This window comes from Eurosta solidaginis, chromosome 2, assembly GCF_040869045.1.
Source record: "Eurosta solidaginis isolate ZX-2024a chromosome 2, ASM4086904v1, whole genome shotgun sequence".
Lineage (NCBI taxonomy): Eukaryota > Metazoa > Arthropoda > Insecta > Diptera > Tephritidae > Eurosta > Eurosta solidaginis.
The window spans coordinates 232,864,648-232,884,716 of NC_090320.1; the positions used below are offsets into that span (position 1 = coordinate 232,864,648).

General features: G+C 39.3%; 1 protein-coding gene across 4 annotated transcripts; it reads left to right on the plus strand.

The window, feature by feature from the left end:
- The first annotated feature begins 3,309 nt into the window (after positions 1-3,309).
- LOC137240694 (uncharacterized) lies at positions 3,310-19,692 on the plus strand. 4 transcript variants are annotated; one of them, XR_010949806.1, is made up of 5 exons: positions 12,263-12,419; positions 14,826-14,916; positions 18,531-18,653; positions 19,014-19,466; positions 19,531-19,685. XR_010949806.1 is itself a non-coding variant. In XM_067767286.1 (4 exons), exons 2-4 carry the CDS (start codon positions 6,507-6,509, stop codon positions 19,395-19,397), a joined length of 573 nt encoding a protein of 190 aa, XP_067623387.1. In that variant the 5' UTR covers positions 3,310-3,554; positions 6,448-6,506; the 3' UTR covers positions 19,398-19,692. The 4 variants fall into 4 exon arrangements, 3 of the variants coding, with proteins under 3 accessions (XP_067623387.1, XP_067623386.1, XP_067623385.1); XM_067767286.1 differs by lacking the exons at positions 12,263-12,419; positions 14,826-14,916 and adding exons at positions 3,310-3,554; positions 6,448-6,572 and having other exon boundaries at positions 19,014-19,692; XM_067767284.1 differs by having other exon boundaries at positions 19,014-19,685.
- Positions 19,693-20,069: the final 377 nt, after the last annotated feature.

Genomic DNA, 20,069 nt, shown 5'->3' on the forward strand with positions numbered 1-20,069 from the left:
AAAATGTTTTAATTTTCGTGCTTAAACAAAGAAAACGTCAATAATAAACAACAGATGATTTTGACAGCTGAAATGTTACCAGTGTTGTTAAATACATGCAGGGAAATTTTAACCGAGTTTGGCGTTCTTTTCGCACTCGCTTAGAATAGAACGCGGCTAGTATAGAGAAATATTAGTTTCGTTATTCACGCAAATGCTAAATAACATAAGAATATTCGTAGTAAAAAATATAAAAGTTGTATTTCCCCTCTTCATTTACTTTCATTTTAAATTAAATTCACTCCGATAATTCTTTCCGACACAATTCCTCTTTAGTACTTTGGCATATGATCCTCTGTGGGTGCTCCATTGAGTACTACAGTGAAAGTACTTTGGAAAATACTCTCACGTATGTACTCTACGGAATACTCACAAACAAAGCGAGAGTGAGATCACCTATTCCTCTCCTAGGACATCGCAATGTTAATTGGAGCGCATTTTTGTATGAATACAGATTAGTTTTGGAATACTCCTATACTCCCAAAGGAGTATTCCTTACATTATTTATGGGTACTCGCGTTTTTTGAAGGGTGCACGTATTTTTATGGAAAACGACAGATCGAGCTACACTGCTTGAAATTATTTTTTCCACTCATTGGTACTTTTCTACCATTTTTGACAATTAAAAACTGCAATTTAGCAGATGAATAGGACACACAAAATTTTAACAAGTATTTTTCTTGATAATGTGAATGTTTACAACAGTGCTTCGCGAATTATTTTTTATAAATGCACCGTCTTCAGTGATTGTGGCGATTTTACGGGCATGCATAAGATTGCGTTGAAAAATTTATTGTGGCTCGGCCTTTAAAAGCCTTTTACATTGATAAATTTCTTCTGTCAATATCTGAAAATTGAATTATGTTAGCTGGCGTGCGATAATTGTAAGTAACAAAGTTGGTAGGCAGCATTCGTAAGCACAATTAGACTTAGCAAATTAAATTCAATGTCATTTTTAAAAATTCCAATCTTATGTATGGGAAAAGTTTCAAAAACTCGAAAATTTGTCCTTTATTTTTTAAACAAGTATTGTAGATGAAATTAAATTAAAAATTGATTTTTGCATTTGAGCCCTTAATAGGTACAGCTTAGGATGTATGTGATGGTCCCTCGCATTACCAGGCAAATTTCCATTTGCAAATGCCCGCACATCCCTGGCAAACGGGTCAGTTTTCCCAAAACTGCACTTCGGCAAAGGATTTTGTGGCAAGTACTTTTATTTATAATATTTTTTTATATTTTCTTTTTAGTAACATTTGATTCATTAAAATAGTCTTCAAAAAAGTCGAAACATTTTTTTAAATGAAGTTTCTCATGCAACTGAAATTAACTATAAAATTGCGCAATGTCAACACGCCATTATACAAGGTTGTGGTATCGCAAATGGAGATATGCGCATAGAAATGTGCCTTATTTGATAACATTTGCTTTCAGAAAATTTCATCGAAACGAAAAACAAGTATGCCATCTTTAAAAAATTCTCACCTAATGATTAACGGCCAATTAAACTTCCTTAACCCTAACACCATAGTCGTAACCATACCCATATCCATAACCATCTCCAATGCGATCGATTAATGGTGCCTTTACTTAAAAATCGTGAAAATTTCATAAAAATGAAGAAAAATCAAAAACAAAAAATAAGTCTCTTAGTCAAAACATATCCAAAACAATAAATAAAATCTACAAAAAGTTAATAAATTCTCCAACTCAAATATTTTTAGGTTATGGATATGGCGAAAAGCCAAAAAACAATTGATTGACCATGGTCCGTTTATGGCGTTAGCGTTATGATATGACACTATTAAGGGCCAATTAATAGTGCCTTATCCATAACCAGATAAAGCAGCTGATCGAACCAACCTGATCAATCAATTGGCATCAGTTATTGGTGCCTTAACCTAAAAATCGTGAAAATTTCATAAAAATGACGAAAACGCAAAAAATTACAAACATATTCCACAAAAAATAAGTCTGTTAGTCATAACGTATCCAAAACAATGAATAAAATCTACAAAAAGTTATTAAATTCACCAACTCAAATAGTTTTAGGTTATGGATATGGCGAGAAACCAAACACCAATTGATTGGCTATGGAATGGCGTCGGCGTTATGGTATGGCACCATTAATCGAATACATTGTTTTCCATAAAGCTGCGGACATTGGTGCGTTATCGGTAACCGTATCGGTAACCTTACAACAGCTGATTCGACCAACCTTATGGGAATCAATGGAATCGGTTGTTGGTGTCGCTAAGGTCGTAACCTTATCGTAGCCAACCAATTGGTTTTTGGTTTTCTGCCGCAACGATAAACAGCTGATTACGTTAGGGATACGACTACAGCGATACGACAAACGGCACCAATGACTCCACTTTAAGGTAGGTTCGATCAGGGGGCCTACTCTGTATTGCGATGCGAAAGAAAAAATACGCGAAATCGCAAAATCGGTACTCTGTATCTTGACATTCGCATGTATATTTTGACTTTCGCATTCACATTTTGCCCATTCGCAATTTTTCTCCCTTTTCGCATTGCCGGCACTCTGTAAAGCGAAAGCGAATGACAAACAGCATTCATTTTCGCATTTTTCTTGCTACAAGTAATAGGCATTCGCATTGTTCAAATATGTAAGTATTAATTGATGATTTTATGATATCTTTATATTAAAAATATATAGGACAACTCAAAAACAAAACAAACACAAAAGCAACAATTTGTAATCCTAGTGGACTTAAAATACATAAATAAATAACAATTAAATCGAAACCACTTTTTTATAAAGCATTTCTATTGGAAAACATGTCATTTTTTATTTGTTCTCTGATACAACTAGCAATATTTCCCATTCTATGATTTTCCACGTGTTCTGTATTTATCACGTTCACTTCTTCCAGTTCAATTTCTGAACTGGGAGGATTTCTTCATTTAAATCAATCCTTTCTTCATTAAAATCGTTCCATAATGCTACAGAATCCTTTTTTTTTAATTTGTTCAATAAAAATTAATCGTTTGCCGAAATTGTATCGCCTTGTTTCTTTTGTTCTCTTTCTTTGAGTTTGGTCAGTGATGCATACTCAAGCAAAAAATTAGCGAAAAATAAAAAAGCGACATTGTTAGCGATGCGATAGCGCTACAGAGTTCCAATTACCTTTCGCATCGCAATTTATTTTCGCATCGCACTGCCTTTCGCATCGCAATACAGAGTAGGCCCCCAGCTGTTTTATCTGGTTATGGTTATATGGTTATAAGTTACCATTAATTGGTCCTTTAATATGATTGAATCATGATGAATTAAATAAAGAAAATAGATAATATGCGATAATAAAATGCCAACAATAAAAAGAAGTGATGTTGCACGCTTTTCTAAAAATAACCGAACAATTCGGAAATGGCGGAAAAGTTTAACTTCAACTCAAAGGTCATTTTATTCAGCGCGAGCAAGCCAACTATGTTTTGAGAGAATACTAAAAACAATAAATGGTCGCAAATATAGTTCAAAAGGAGAAGAAATCGTAAGTTTTAGCATCTATTTATGCGAAGAAATGTTATTGTTTAGGTCAGGCTTAAAATATATATTTAGGTATAAGCTTACAATGAAGGTAATAGTTCAAAGACGTGTAGCACTGCTTCTCCCCATCCAATAGGTGCGTCCGATCACAAATTGTCATCAATTTCCTCTAACGGGAGTGCAAAGAAACTTGCCGTTTCAACATGGGGGACCATAATGAGAGGGGTGTTAGAGGCATTGGTTCCACAATACAGTTGAAGAGATGGTTGGTGTCATGTGGGGACACATTGCAAACAGGACACACATTTTTTGGGGTTGATTTTGGATAGGTAAGAGTTTGACCTATTACAGTACCCAGATAGAAGTTGAGATAGAGTGAGGTGCGTTTCCCTAAGGAGAGTGCGTTCCTCATCGGCGAGTTCTGGGTTTTTTCTTTAAGAACTGGATTTGCCGGTAATAGTCTAGTTGAGGGGTCGACTGCTAATACGCTACCAAAAATATCGAGAGAGGATCAAACGACGCGTCTTGACATCAGTATTAATAATCCGAAGGCGGAAAATAAAATTTTTAAAACCGAAAAAATACCCGCGGGTACCTCCGAAAATGGGGGTGGAATACATAGTATTTTTGCGCAGAACACCTTTATTTCTTTGTCTTTTCCGCCTTCGAATTATTCTTCTCGAGATTAATACGCGTCTTTTGACACCTCTCTCGATATTTTTGGTAGCGTATTAGCAGTCGACCCCTCAACTAGACTTACCGATTTGCCTTCACTTCCCGACATAGAGGTTCGACACCATCTTATGGATATCACTGAGTACCTGCTTCTGCTTTTTTGCTTCATACGGCAGTGTTCTCATGTGCCATATTTACTCGCAATGCTTACGCAGATGACCCCTTAAGCCCCTGGGAGGTGAAGCCTCATCAATCAGATGTCAGTTGGGATGCCCAGGTTTCTGGGTATTCAACAGAAACCGTTTGTTCATCATTTCATTTCTCCCTAATGGGGAGTACTGTCTCCCCATTGTGTAGGTGGTGTTCTGGGGACATAAGAAGACAGCCCGTAGCGGTTATGAGGGCAGCATTTTAGCAGGCCTGTATTTTCTTCCAGTGAGTAACATTTAGGCTTGGCGACGATATCGGGGACGTGTAGCATGGAATCGGCCGGCCAATTGCTTATGCTCGCTGATAAAGCGCCAAATACACGACACGAACATTCCCGTTATGTCATATTTCTGCGACCTTTTCTGTCGTGTATGGGGATGTTTGCCAGTTCGCGCAAATGTTCGCCAAAAACAAAATATTTTAATTTTTGGCGAACATTTGCGCGAACTGTTCGTGCGTGTATGGCGAAATAGCTCATAATCGTAGTAATTTCTGAACGGAACAGACGTGCGCGGAAAAGTAAAATGGACAATAAAAACTTTCTGAGTGAATTTATTGAAATGTATAGATCTTTGCCATCATTGTCGCAAGTAAAAAGCAAAGATTGTTGTAATAGAATTAAAAAGCGAGCCACAGCGAGCAGTATTGCTGCAGCACAATTGTTGTCCGTATTCATCGCTGTCTGAAAGAGAACTAATGTTCGGCCAAAAGTTCGTATGGTGTATGGCCAAACCTGCGAACAAGATTGCGCAATGTTCGCGGAAATGTTCGTGTCGTGTATTTGGCGCTTAAGATTGCCCTGCAAAAATTGTTGGATTACGTGTTCCATTTTCTTCATGTTGGAGTACTCTAACAATACTCCTTTGCAATGCGTTTGCGGACCACCATCAACCGATCATTGCTCGTTTTTAACGACCGTGATCACGACACGATGACGATCGAACAGAGTTGCCAAAAGTAAAGTATTGCATACAAATAACTGATAATAAAATTTTACTATGGCAACTCTGATAAAATGCAACCGCGCACTGGTTTTATGTATACATACTATAGTATAGAGAAATATTAGTTTCTTTATTCACGCAAATGCTAAATAACATAAGAATATTCGTAGTAAAAAATATAAAAGTTGTATTTCCCCTCTTCATTTACTTTCATTTTAAATTAAATTCACTCCGATAATTCTTTCCGACACAATTCCTCTTTAGTACTTTGGCATATGATCCTCTGTGGGTGCTCCATTGAGTACTACAGTGAAAGTACTTTGGAAAATACTCTCAAGTATGTACTCTACGGAATACTCACAAACAAAGCGAGAGTGGGATCACCTATTCCTCTCCTAGGACATCGCAATGTTAATTGGAGCGCATTTTTGTATGAATACAGATTAGTTTTGGAATACTCTATACTCCCAAAGGAGTATTTCTTACATTATTTATGGGTACTCGCGTTTTTTGAAGGGTGCACGTATTTTTATGGAAAACGACAGATCGAGCTACACTGCTTGAAATTATTTTTTCCACTCATTGGTACTTTTCTACCATTTTTGACAATTAAAAACTGCAATTTAGCAGATGAATAGGACACACAAAATTTTAACAAGTATTTTTCTTGATAATGTGAATGTTTACAACAGTGCTTCGCGAATTATTTTTTATAAATGCACCGTCTTCAGTGATTGTGGCGATTTTACGGGCATGCATAAGATTGCGTTGAAAAATTTATTGTGGCTCGGCCTTTAAAAACCTTTCACATTGATAAATTTCTTCTGTCAATATCTGAAAATTGAATTATGTTAGCTGGCGTGCGATAATTGTATGTAACAAAGTTGGTAGGCAGCATTCGTAAGCACAATTAGACTTAGCAAATTAAATTCAATGTCATTTTTAAAAATTCCAATCTTATGTATGTGAAAAGTTTCAAAAACTCGAAAATTTGTCCTTTATTTTTTAAACAAGTATTGTAGATGAAATTAAATTAAAAATTGATTTTTGCATTTGAGCCCTTAATAGGTACAGCTTAGGATGTATGTGATGGTCCCTCGCATTACCAGGCAAATTTCCATTTGCAAATGCCCGCACATCCCTGGGAAACGGGTCAGTTTTCCCAAAACTGCACTTCGGCAAAGGATTTTGTGGCAAGTACTTTTATTTATAATATTTTTTTATATTTTCTTTTTAGTAACATTTGATTCATTAAAATAGTCTTCAAAAAAGTCGAAAAGTTTTTTAAATGAAGTTTCTCATGCAACTGAAATTAACTATAAAATTGCGCAATGTCAACACGCCATTATACAAGGTTGTGGTATCGCAAATGGAGATATGCGCATAGAAATGTGCCTTATTTGATAACATTTGCTTTCAGAAAATTTCATCGAAACGAAAAACAAATAGTCCATCTTTAAAAAATTCTCACATAATGATTAACGGCCAATTAAACATCCTTAACCCTAACGCCATAGTCGTAACCATACCCATATCCATAACCATCTCCAATGCGATCGATTAATGGTGCCTTTACTTAAAAATCGTGAAAATTTCATAAAAATGAAGAAAAATCAATAACAAAAAATAAGTCTCTTAGTTAAAACATATCCAAAACAATAAATAAAATCTACAAAAAGTTAATAAATTCTCCAACTCAAATATTTTAAGGTTATGGATATGGCGAAAAGCCAAAAACCAATTGATTGACCATGGTCCGTTTATGGCGTTAGCGTTATGATATGATACTATTAAGGGCCAATTAATAGTGCCTTATCCATAACCAGATAAAGCAGTTGATCGAACCGACCTGATCAATCAATTGGCATCAGTTATTGGTGCCTTAACCTAAAAATCGTGAAAATTTCATAAAAATGACGAAAACGCAAAAAATTACAAACATATTCCACAAAAATAAGTCTGTTAGTCATAACATATCCAAAACAATGAATAAAATCTACAAAAAGTTATTAAATTCACCAAATCAAATAGTTTTAGGTTATGGATATGGCGAGAAACCAAACACCAATTGGTTGGCTATGGAATGGTTATGGCGCCGGCGTTATGGTATGGCACCATTAAGGGCGAATTAATGGTGACTTATAACCATAAAGCCATAACCAGATAAAACAGCTGATCGAACCTACCTTATGGAAATCAATGTAATCGATTAATGGTGCCATACCATAACGCTAACTCGATTATAAGCCGGAGTGTTGTTGTTGTTGTTGTAGCAGTGCTTCGCCCGACCTAACAGACGCGACCGATCACAAACTGTCATCAATATCCTCTAACGGGAGTCCAAGGAAACTTGCTGTTTCAACAGGGGTGGACCATAGGGAAAGGGGTGTTAGAGGCGTTGGTTCCACATTACAATTAAAGAGATGGTTGGTGTCATGTGGGGACACATTGCAAGCGGGACATACATTTTGTATGTCGGGGTTGATTCTGGATAGGTAAGAGTTTAACCTGTTACAGTATCCAGAACGAAGTTGAGCCAGAGTGACACGCGTTTCCCTGGGGAGTATGCGTTCCTCTTCCGCAAGTTTTGGATACTTTACTTTGAGTACTGGGTTCACCGGGCAATTCCCGGCATAAAGGTCCGACGCCTGTTTGTGGAGTTCACCAAGGACCTGCTTGTGTTTTTTCGCTTCATACGGCTGTGTTCTCAGATGCCGTATTTCCTCAAAATGCTTACGGAGATGACTCCTTAAGCCCCTAGGCGGTGCTGGCTCGTCAATCAGATGTCTGTTGGGATGCCCAGGTTTCTGGGTATTCAACAGGAACTGTTTGGTCAGCATCTCGTTTCTTTCCCTGATGGGGAGTATTCTCGCCTCATTATGTAGATGGTGTTCTGGGGACATAAGAAGACAGCCCGTGGCAATTCTGAGAGCAGTATTTTGGCAGGCCTGTAGCTTCTTCCAGTGGGTAATTTTTAGGCTTGGCGACCATATGGGTGACGCGTAGCACGTAATCGGCTGGCTAATTGCTTTGTATGTAGTCATGAGCGTTTCTTTATCTTTTCCCCAGGTACTGCCAGCAAGGGATTTGAGGATTTTGTTACGGCTCTGAATTCTCGGAACAATTGCGGCTGCGTGCTCACCAAAATGTAGATCCTGATCAAACGTCACACCCAAGATTTTGGGGTGTAGGACAGTCGGTAGCGTAGAGCCATCGACGTGGATGTTCAAAATGGTCGACATTTGGGACGTCCATGTTGTAAATAAGGTCGCGGAAGATTTAGTCGGTGATAATGCCAGGTTTCGCATAGCTCATCGATCTGTGGGCCTGGGCCTGTGGCCATTACTGTGCAGTCATCGGCGTAGGAAACGATTGTGACTCCTTCCGGTGGTGAAGGTAGTTTAGATATGTAGAAATTAAACAAAAGTGGGGATAGGACACCACCCTGTGGCACCCCTTGTTTAATTCTCCTTGGCTTTGATGTTTCGTTTCTAAATAGCACCGATGCCTGCCGACCACCCAGATAATTTGCGGTCCACCTTTTAAGACATGGGGGAAGGGTAGACCCTTCCAGGTCTTGCAGTAACGAGCCGTGGTTGACCGTATTAAAAGCTTTTGATAGGTCTAGCGCTACAAGTACTGTTCTATGGTGGGGGTTTTGATTTAAACCGCAATTTATCTGGGTACTAATGGCATTTAGCGCGGAGGTAGTGCTATGGAGTTTTCTGAAGCCATGCTGATGGGAGGCTAGTTGCAAATTTGCTTGGAAATAAGGGAGCAAAATGGCTTCGAGCGTCTTTGCTACTGGCGATAGGAGAGATATCGGACGATACGACTCTCCTATCTTAGCTGGTTTACCAGGCTTTAGTAGCGGGACCACCTTGGCCATTCTCCATTTCTCGGGTATGACAAAGGTGGAAAGAGACAGGTTGAAGACCTGCGCTAAATATTTGAAACCCTCTTTCCCTAGGCTTTTAAGCATCGGTATGGCTATGCCGTCTGGGCCCACTGCTTTGGATGGTTTAGCGCGACCAATGGCGTCCTCAACCTCTTTAGCGGTGATGGTGATTGGTGACGCGCTGAATTTGTGTTTATGTGCGTGTCTGTTGGCCCTCCGTCTAACTTTGTCGACCGTAGAATGCATTATATATTGTCGGCAGAAAGCGCTCGCGCATTTTTTCGCATCCGACAGCACTTTGTCGCCAAAGGCGATGGAAACTTTGTCTTTGTGCTTAGTCGGATTCGATAGGGACTTTACGGTGGACCAAAGTTTACCCACACCGGTAGAGAGGTTACAACCTCTTAGGTGCTCCTCCCATTTCGCCCGCTTGTGTTCATCCACAAGCAATCTGATGCGTTGGTTTATATCCCTTATTTGGGGGTCGCCTGGATCAAGCTGCCTTATAAGGTCACGTTCTCTCGCTAAGTTTGCGGCCTCCGCCTGGAAGTGGGGCCGGATTTCGGGAATTCTCCCGGCGGGAATGAAACGTGCCGAGGCGGATTCAATGACCTTGCGAAAGGCACGCTCCCCTTGGCGGGCATCAGTCGGGATAGGGAGGGCAGCAAAGAGGTTGTCTGTAAAGGATTTATATTCTCCCCACTTTCCTTTTTTAAAGTTTATGAAAGTGCGTTTTTCGGTGACGATGAAGTCGGCGGTACGCTCGAGCGAAACAAGTATAGGCAGGTGGTCGGACGCCAATGATACCATCGGCTGCCAGTTGACGCAGGTTACGAGTTCTGCGCTCACGATTGAGATATCTGGCGAACTGTGACAGCTTCCTACCATACGTGTGGGGGCGTCTCCGTTTATTGTGCAGAACGTCGTTTCTTCTATTTGATCCGCCAACATCTCGCCCCTACTGTCCGCCCGCAAATTTGAATGCCATAGATCATGATGGGCATTGAAGTCGCCTAAAATAATGCGATTGTTTCCAGTGAGTAAGGCTCTAATATTAGGGTGGTATCCACCGGGGCAACAGGTGGCAGGGGGGATGTAGATGTTGATGATTTCTAGGTTTGCATCGCCTGACCGGACAGATAGGCCTTGACGTTCTAAAACGTTGTCCCTGCGGTCGGTGCCAGGATCAAATATGTGATATTGCACAGAGTGGTGTATTATAAACGCGAGGCCGCCTTCATTTCCGCTCTCGCGATCTATTCTGTGGACATTATACCCAGAGCAGGTCTGCAATGCAGATCGTGCTGTGAGTTTAGTCTCTTGAATCGCAGCAATGCGGATGTTGTGCCGCTTCATGAAATTGACTATCTCCGTAATCTTCCCAGTTAGTCCATTACAGTTTAACTGCAGAATTCTGAAGTGCATGAGGGGAGACGTCGCCACTCTGGGGGTAAGTGACGGGTGACTACGCCTGGGTTCAGGAAGGCCAGGACGCAATTGCTGTTGTGGCCCTGGGACTGGGCGTCCTTGGGCAAGCATTGGGGTACCCGGATGATTTGGGTTTGCGACCTGGCAACATGGCGCGATGAAACCCGTCGAGGGGTTGCCGTCGCGGAGACCAGAACATCTAGGAAAGTGGCACCACCCGAGGCAGGAGCTGCATTGGGCGGATGTCGCAAACATATATATTCTGTGCTGGCAAACGGTGCAAACGGAGGTAGGGACTAAGAGTCTGTTTCCCTGACCTACACGATTGCTGCCGGAAAAGAGGGGGGGAGAAGACGGGGGCAGGGGCTGTTGCTCAGCATTGCTTCCGACTCTACTACGAAGATTGTAGTTATGAGTGGTAGCAGCTGTTTGAGTTGTTGGCGCCGTAAGGCGCGAGCAGCAGCGGGTACTTGTTGTGGCTTGCTGAGCAGCGGGGCTGCTGGAAGGTAATGGGGGGGCGCTTAGACGTAGACTACGGGACGCCCTTGGGCGTGAACAGCAAGGAGCCACAAAAGATTTATAAAAGTTACGTGGACGTCGGGTTTTGGGATCAAGCCCAGAACAACCTGTCCGATGCAACCATCCCTTACACGAGACACACTGAACAGAGTATGACCGTCCTAAAAAGATTCTTTTCCGGCAGATGCAGCAAAACCATTTCTCAGGACCGAGGTCAGGAGACGGACCCGGATTGGATTCGATACCTTCCCGGAGCAAGAGAATATGGAGCAGTCCTGCTGCAAGGAGCTGCTGGGAAGATGACAATTTGTGGGAGGGACGAAACAAATTAAATGGGGTTACACTGAAATGACAGTCCTTGGTCGGGAAAAATCCCGAGTCGCTCCGGTACATAGAACCGACTGTCTTGGGAAGCGCCGGAGTCATTGGTGCCGTATGTCGTATCGCTGTATCCGTATCCCTAACGTAATCAGCTGTTTATCGTTACGACGATAAACCAAAACCCAATTGGTTGGCTACGATACGGTTACGACTTCAGCGGCACCAATAATCGATTGCATTGATTCTCATAAGGTTGGTCGAATCAGCTGTTAAAAGGTTACCGATACGGTTACCGATAAAGCACCAATGTCTCCAGCTGTATTGATTTCCATTAGGAGGTTCGATCAGCTGTTTTATCTGGTTATGGTTTTATGGTTATATGTCACCATTAATTCGCCCTTTAATCGAATACATTGTTTTCCATAAAGCTGCGGACATTGTGCGTTATCGGTAACCGTATCGGTAACCTTATAACAGCTGATTCGACCAATCTTATGGGAATCAATGGAATCGATTGTTGGTGTCGCTAAGGTCGTAACCTTATCGTAGCCAACCAATTGGTTTTTGGTTTTCTGCCGTAACGATAAACAGCTGATTACGTTAGGGATACGACTACAGCGATACGACAAACGGCACCAATGACTCCGCTTCAAGGTAGGTTCGATCAGCTGTTTTATCTGGTTATGGTTTTATGGTTATAAGTTACCATTAATTGGTCCTTTAATATGATTGAATCATGATGAATTAAATAAAGAAAATAGATAATATGCGATAATAAAATGCCAACAAGAAAAAGAAGTGATGTTGCACGCTTTTCTAAAAATAACCGAACAATTCGGAAATGGCGGAAAAGTTTAACTTCAAATCAAAGGTCAATGATACAAAGGATAAACTTCGACACAAGGATAACAGAGTACTCGTCTACAAGAATTGATTTGCTATTCAGTAACAATGATAAAGTTAAAGCAGTAAATATAGGTGAACATCGCATTTCTGACCATGAGACAATCCACTTCGAAGTGCCAACAACAAAGCTTTGTAAAATGAGAAGGTATGCTACTGTTACATGTTGGGAGTACTATAGTGCTGAAAATCTTTTAACTTTGCTACGAACATGCGATTTCAGCTTTATGTCAATTTCCGGAGTAGAAACTAAAACTAAAGCCCTAAACGAAGTTGTAACTGTGGCTATGCAAGCACTGACTTATATAAAGAGGACCCAAATACAGATAAGAAATAAGTGGTACGACCGAGAATTAACAAACCTGCATAAAAGAAAAATAGAATCTTATAAAACTGCTCGAAATACTGGATTTTGGGACGAATATAACGTCATTAAGAAAATATATAAAAGAACCATAATTTATAAAAAAAAGAAATACATGGAAGATAGAGTAAATCATAACAATGGCGATATGAAACGTATGTGGAAGTGTCTAAAAGACCTCGTCGAGCTTAATGATGTTAAAAAACATATCACTAAAATTGTAATTAACGGTGAATGCCTGGAAAATGAATATGATATAGCTAATGCCCTAAATAACTTTTTTATACAAAGTATTGTTGAAATTAATGATAGCATCGAAGAAATTGTAAATGGGGATGAAATAAGCGCAAATCATAGTAATCCATTTGAAACATTTAAATTTACTGACATTGTAGTGGACGATATTATTATTATCACAAAATCACTTAAAAACAAATATGGCGGCGACAAGCTTTTATCGGAGGGTGTCGTTAAAGATGCCATGACATATACTGCTAATTTCTACAAAGACATAATTAACGAATCCTTAAACAGCGGTATTGTACCTAGTTACTGGAAAATTTCAACAATAATACCTGTTGAAAAAGTAAAAAATACAATGAAACCTGAGGAACTACGTCCAATTAACACGTTACCTACAGATGAAAAAATTATGGAGACAGTGGTGAAGGATCAACTTGTGGCATACTTAGAGAAGCACAATGTGATTATCCCAGAACAATCGGGATTCAGGAAGAGCCATTCTTGTGAAACAGCGTTGAATATGGTAATTGCAGATTGGAAAGAAGACATGGCGGACAAAAAATTTACGGTGTCTGTCTTCTTGGATTTAAAACGGGCTTTTGAAACTGTCGATAGATCTGAGCTATTGGACGTTATGTTTAAAATTGGTATAAGAGGAAAGGCTTTGGAATGGTTCCGGAGTTATTTGGGTGACAGAAAACAGAGAACGATAATTGGAAAGGAGGTTTCATCAGTGGTGGATGTTAACATTGGTTTACCACAAGGCTCGGTCTTGGCGCCAATATTGTTTACATTGTATATCAATGATATCAAAAGATGCTTAAAATATTGTAAAATACGTCTATTTGCGGATGATGCATTGCTTATCATAAGTGAAAAATATGCAGAATGTGCCATGCTGAAAGTACAAGAAGACCTGGACTCGCTATACAAATGGTTATGCCTTAGAAAACTGAAATTAAATGTCGAAAAAACTAAGTTCATGATATTTTGTAAAAACACCAATATCATAAGTAACAATAGTTTAAATAATATTACGCTGAAGGTAAAAAACATGGAAATCCAAAGAGTAGACAAAATTAAGTATTTAGGAGTTTTGATTGATGATAATCTAAATTTTGGAGAGCATGTAACTTATCTGGAAAGGAAAATTGCACAGAAAATAGGCTTCATGTATAGAACATGTAAACATATCAGTCAAAGTCATAAAATATTGGTATATCGTTCAATTATTGAACCACACTTTATTTATTGTCCTACTATTCTGCTATTAAGTAATGATATATATATTAAGAAACTTCAAATACAGCAAAACAAGGCAATGCGATTTATTTTAAAATGTCCTCCAAGAACGCCAAAAATTGTAATGCTCAATAGATTAAACTGGCTTAGTATTAAACAGTCAGTTAGTTATTTCACATTGAAATTTATACACCAACTTAGGTTAGGAATGTTACCGAATTACCTGAGTAGTAAAATACATTATAATCATGAAATCCACAATTATGGAACAAGAAATTGCAATAATATAAGACTGCCTAGAATAAGAACTGAGTTCGCCAAAAGGTCTCTTGAATATTTAGGGTATAAAATGTATAATGAGTTACCTTCTGATTTGAAAGACTGTGAAAATATTAGTAAGTTCAAAGAAAAATTGTTTTTATATTGTACGTCACTAAATGTGACATGAGTAGTTATGTTTAATTTCTTATGTTAACCTAAACTAGGTCTTAAAGACCGTAATAATAAATAAATAAATAAATAAAATAAATTTTATTCAGCGCGAGCAAGCCAACTATGTTTTGAGAGAATACTAAAACCAATAAATGGTAGCAAATATAGATCAAAAGGAGAAGAAATCGTAAGTTTTAGCATCTATTTATGCGAAGAAATGTTATTGTTTAGGTCAGGCTTAAAATATATATTTAGGTATAAGCTTACAATGAAGGTAATAGTTCAAAGACGTGTAGCACTGCTTCTCCCCATCCAATAGGTGCGTCCGATCACAAATTGTCATCAATTTCCTCTAACGGGAGTGCAAAGAAACTTGCCGTTTCAACATGGGGGACCATAATGAGAGGGGTGTTAGAGGCATTGGTTCCACAATACAGTTGAAGAGATGGTTGGTGTCATGTGGGGACACATTGCAAACAGGACACACATTTTTTGGGGTTGATTTTGGATAGGTAAGAGTTTGACCTATTACAGTACCCAGATAGAAGTTGAGATAGAGTGAGGTGCGTTTCCCTAAGGAGAGTGCGTTCCTCATCGGCGAGTTCTGGGTTTTTTCTTTAAGAACTGGATTTGCCGGTAATAGTCTAGTTGAGGGGTCGACTGCTAATACGCTACCAAAAATATCGAGAGAGGATCAAACGACGCGTCTTGACATCAGTATTAATAATCCGAAGGCGGAAAATAAAAATTTTAACTCGTTCAAAAGATATTAACCAAAAACCGAAAAAATACCCGCGGGTACCTCCGAAAATGGGGGTGGAATACATAGTATTTTTGCGCAGAACACCTTTCTTTCTTTTTCTATTCCGCCTTCGAATTATTCTTCTCGAGATTAATACGCGTTTTTTGACACCTCTAGATATTTTTGGTAGCGTATTAGCAGTCGACCCCTCAACTAGACTTACCGATTTGCCTTCACTTCCCGACATAGAGGTTCGACACCATCTTATGGATATCACTGAGTACCTGCTTCTGCTTTTTTGCTTCATACGGCAGTGTTCTCATGTGCCATATTTACTCACAATGCTTACGCAGATGACCCCTTAAGCCCCTGGGAGGTGAAGCCTCATCAATCAGATGTCTGTTGGGATGCCCAGGTTTCTGGGTATTCAACAGAAACCGTTTGTTCATCATTTCATTTCTCCCTAATGGGGAGTACTGTCTCCCCATTATGTAGGTGGTGTTCTGGGGACATAAGAAGGCAGCCCGTAGCGGTTATGAGGGCAGCATTTTAGCAGGCCTGTATTTTCTTCCAGTGAGTAACATTTAGGCTTGGCGACGATATCGGGGACGTGTAGCATGGAATCGGCCGGCCAATTGCTTTGTAAGTGATAATGAGCGTTTCTTTGTCCTTACCCCAAGCGATTTTATTACGGCTCTGGATTTTAGGAACAAGTGCGGTTGCATGCTCTCCAAAAAAGGAAGATCCTGATCGAACGTCACGCCCAAGATTTGTTTGTTTAAGAAACAGTCGGTAGCGTAATGCCATCGAAGTGGATCTTCAATATAGTCGGCATTTAGCGCCTCCATTTTGTAAATAAGGTTTCCGATGATTAAAAGACGTATTAGTCTTATGTTTTTCAAAGCGGCCGGAGTCCTTTTCGTTTTACCTTTAGTCCCCAAACCGGCGTTGGACCCGACAGGATCGAAAACGAAAGTAAATAATTTTGCGTTTATCAAAACATGTAGTTCTATACATATTAACCAAAAACCGGAAAATGACACCGGAGCGCTCCGAAACCGGGAGTGTGATCCATAGTATTTTTGTGGCATATTCTATACGAAAGCATGATCCTCTTAATACATGTCCAAAAATATCGAAAGGGGTAACAAAAGACGCGTTTGTGATCCAGGATCGCGAATCCAAAAACCGAAAAAAACTATTTATTTATTTACTAGTCTACAAATTTAACAATTAATCAGACCAAATATACATAGTTACGGATTACAGATAAATTACAGAAGCATACAAAGTGAAATTTATAGTATAAAATATGTATATATATTATTAAATCAGTTGTTGTTGTTGTTGGTGTTGTTGTTGTTGTAGCGATAAGGCTGCTCCCCGAAGGCTTTGGGGAGTGTTATCGATGTGATGGTCCTTTGCCGCATTCAGATCCGGTACGCTCCGGTGGCACAGCACCATTAAGGTGCTAGCCCGACCATTTCGGGAACGATTTATATGGCCACATTAAACCTTCAGGCCATCCCTCCCTCCCCACCCCAAGTTCCATGAGGAGCTTGGGGTCGCCAGAGCCTCGTCTGTTAGTGAAACAGGATTCGCGGCGGATAGGTGAGGTTGACTATTGGGTTTGGAAAAGCTGTATATTGCGCTGGCAACCTGAAGGGTTGCGCTACACAGCCCCTTGAATCTGGCATTTTAGTCGCCTCTTACGACAGGCATACTTACCGCGGGTATATTCTGACCCCCTAACCCGCTGGGGTCGGGATGGACTGTGATGCCGAGCAACGGGAATTGATTATTAGTGCTTTCGGAATGGACGTGATTTCGGGCAGTTGATGTATATTTAACACACAATAAGTAGGGCTGCGATGTGTGAGAGTTTGGATACGACATAATCCAAGCCACCCGCCCAAGATTACTGGAGCTGGTGATAAGATTGGGAAGTTGGAAAGGACGGGATTCCAAGACCCACCCAAATCATTGCTTATTTAAGTTAGTAGATATTTTTTTATTGCGTTTTTGCAGTGCTGATTGAAACCAGTACACATACAACGAAGAGGTTCGTGCATTTCAACATTCGAATGGTGTGATTATATGAAGCGATTGAAAATGTCTAGATGGTATAAAGAGAACATTAAATAAAAATTCACCAAGCAGAAACGGCTGTTTACTATCCCTCTAATAAGTTTAACTAAAAATAACACACATACAATCTCCCTACGACTGTAACGTAGGGAGCTGAATCAATTTTAAACGGCAGGAGTAGGGAGGAAGAATCCTTGAGGGGTCCCACGGTAAGTCCCTTAGCGCAAAAATCAGGATTTGCTTTTGAATCGACTCTAATTTGTCGCAGTGGCCATATAACGAGGGTTCCAGATTATCGAAGCGTATTCCAATATTGGTCTCACCAAAGATATAAAGAGAGTTAGTAATATATGGATCATCGAATTCTTTAGACCATCGTTTGACGAACTCCAAAGTCCCTTTGGCTGTGTTCACGCAACATGTGTACAATTTAAAGTCAAGTTTTGGGTCCATCGTAACGCCAAGGCCTACGAAGCTAATGAAATGAAACAGTATACGCCACGAGTAGGTGAGGTTGACAATTGGGTTGGAGAATGTATATATATATTGCGCTGGCAACCCCTTGAATCAATTTGGTATTTTAGTCGCCTCTTACGGCAGGCACACCTACCGCGGGTATATTCTAACCCCCTAACCCGTTGGGGCATAGTATTTTTACGCAGTACACCTTTATGCATTGGTCGCATTCGGCCGCGCTTATAAAAAAAATTACACTGTGTGGGTCCAACACCGGTTTGGAGGCCAAAACTATATTTCCGCAAAACACTTACAATTTTTTTACGGTTACAACAAAATTATCAAAATTACAACAACCACATGAAAATTTAAATTTCTTTTTCAATTCGCGATCCTGTATCCAAAACGCGTCTTTTGATACGTCTCAATATTTGGACGTGTATTAAGAGTGTCATGCTTTCCTATAGAATTACCGTTATAAGTTACTGACAAGGTTTTTTCTCAATATTTTTTAGCTCTTTGAACTGGAAGAGAAACTTAAGAGAGAGGAACTTGAAAACGACTGGACGGATTCACAAATTCAGTCATTTCTAAAAGAGATACTTGAAGCAATACAAGGCAAGCCAGAGTTATTTGAGGTAAATGCTGTCATATTTACATTATGGGATCAAACTAAAGCTTAATTTTCAATGAAAAGGATAAACTAAAAGTTCCTTCAAAGAAACGTTTGAAAATGCTTAAAAAGCATTTATTTTTCATGTTTCCTTTTATAATATGCAGCTCTTAAGAAAGTTAATCAAGAATTAAGATGAGATATTGAGAAAAAAGGCTGCATTTTTTTAAAAGGTTATTAAATGCAATTAGTTATATCAATCATCATTAAATTTTATGTTAGTTTCAATTCGCACTCACCTTATGCAAGTTACATACATACGTACATATACAAACACTTTTTATATAAATGTATATATATATTTTTTTTTTTGTGCATATTAAAGAAACCATCGTCGAAAACATTTTACAATAAAATTAAAGCAAAATCACTCATTCTTAAGTCCAAATCTTGGGAGGTTCTAAAATATCGAATGTGTCTTATGAAAACTATATACTTCTTTATTGCTATGGAGAAAGAAAAACAACTTAAGGAAACTCGTGGCTATGCTAATGCGGAAATGTTGACAGATGATCTTTACGAAATATGCCCTTATTGGGATACACTTGACGTTATGTTCAAACATCAAACCGATAAACCAACTGTCGTTTATGAACACGTAGAGGCGTGTATTGGTGACGACGGTGATAATAATTTAAATGAATGTGATCAAATAGAACTGAAATTTGAGGTTGAAAGCCGATGTGGTACTCCACAACCAGAGTCCTGAAGGTCATAAAATGGTAGAATCGCTCATCTTGATCTACTGGCATACAATTCTACTGCTCACCAATAAAAGGTGAAGTAATAACTAAAAACTCATTTAACTCATACGGTTTTTTCAACCTTCTGATATTTTTAAGTTGATCGCTGTTTATACCTAAATGTGCGTCATCAAAAAACCTAAGGAAAAGGTAGTATAATAAATAAATAGCCAAATAAGGATTACACATATGTATGTCTCAGAAATAATAAACGTGCCAGGTATTAGTATTAAACAAACTAAAAAAAAAAATAAAGAACTAAAGAAAAAATCTTTACGCATTTGCATTTACATGAATGTTTGTATGTTACCTGCGGCCACCGTGGTGTGATGGTAGCGTGCTCCGCCTATCACACCGTATGCCCTGGGTTCAACTCCCGGGCAAAGCAACATCAAAATTTTAGAAATAAGATTTTTCAATTAGAAGAAAATTTTTCTAAGCGGGGTCGCCCCTCGGCAGTGTTTGGCAAGCACTCCGGGTGTATTTCTGCCATGAAAAGCTCTCAGTGAAAACTCATCTGCTTTGCAGATGCCGTTCGGAGTCGGCATAAAACATGTAGGTCCCGTCCGGCCAATTTGTAGGGAAAATCAAGAGGAGCACGACGCAAATTGGAAGAGAAGCTCGGCCTTAGATCTCTT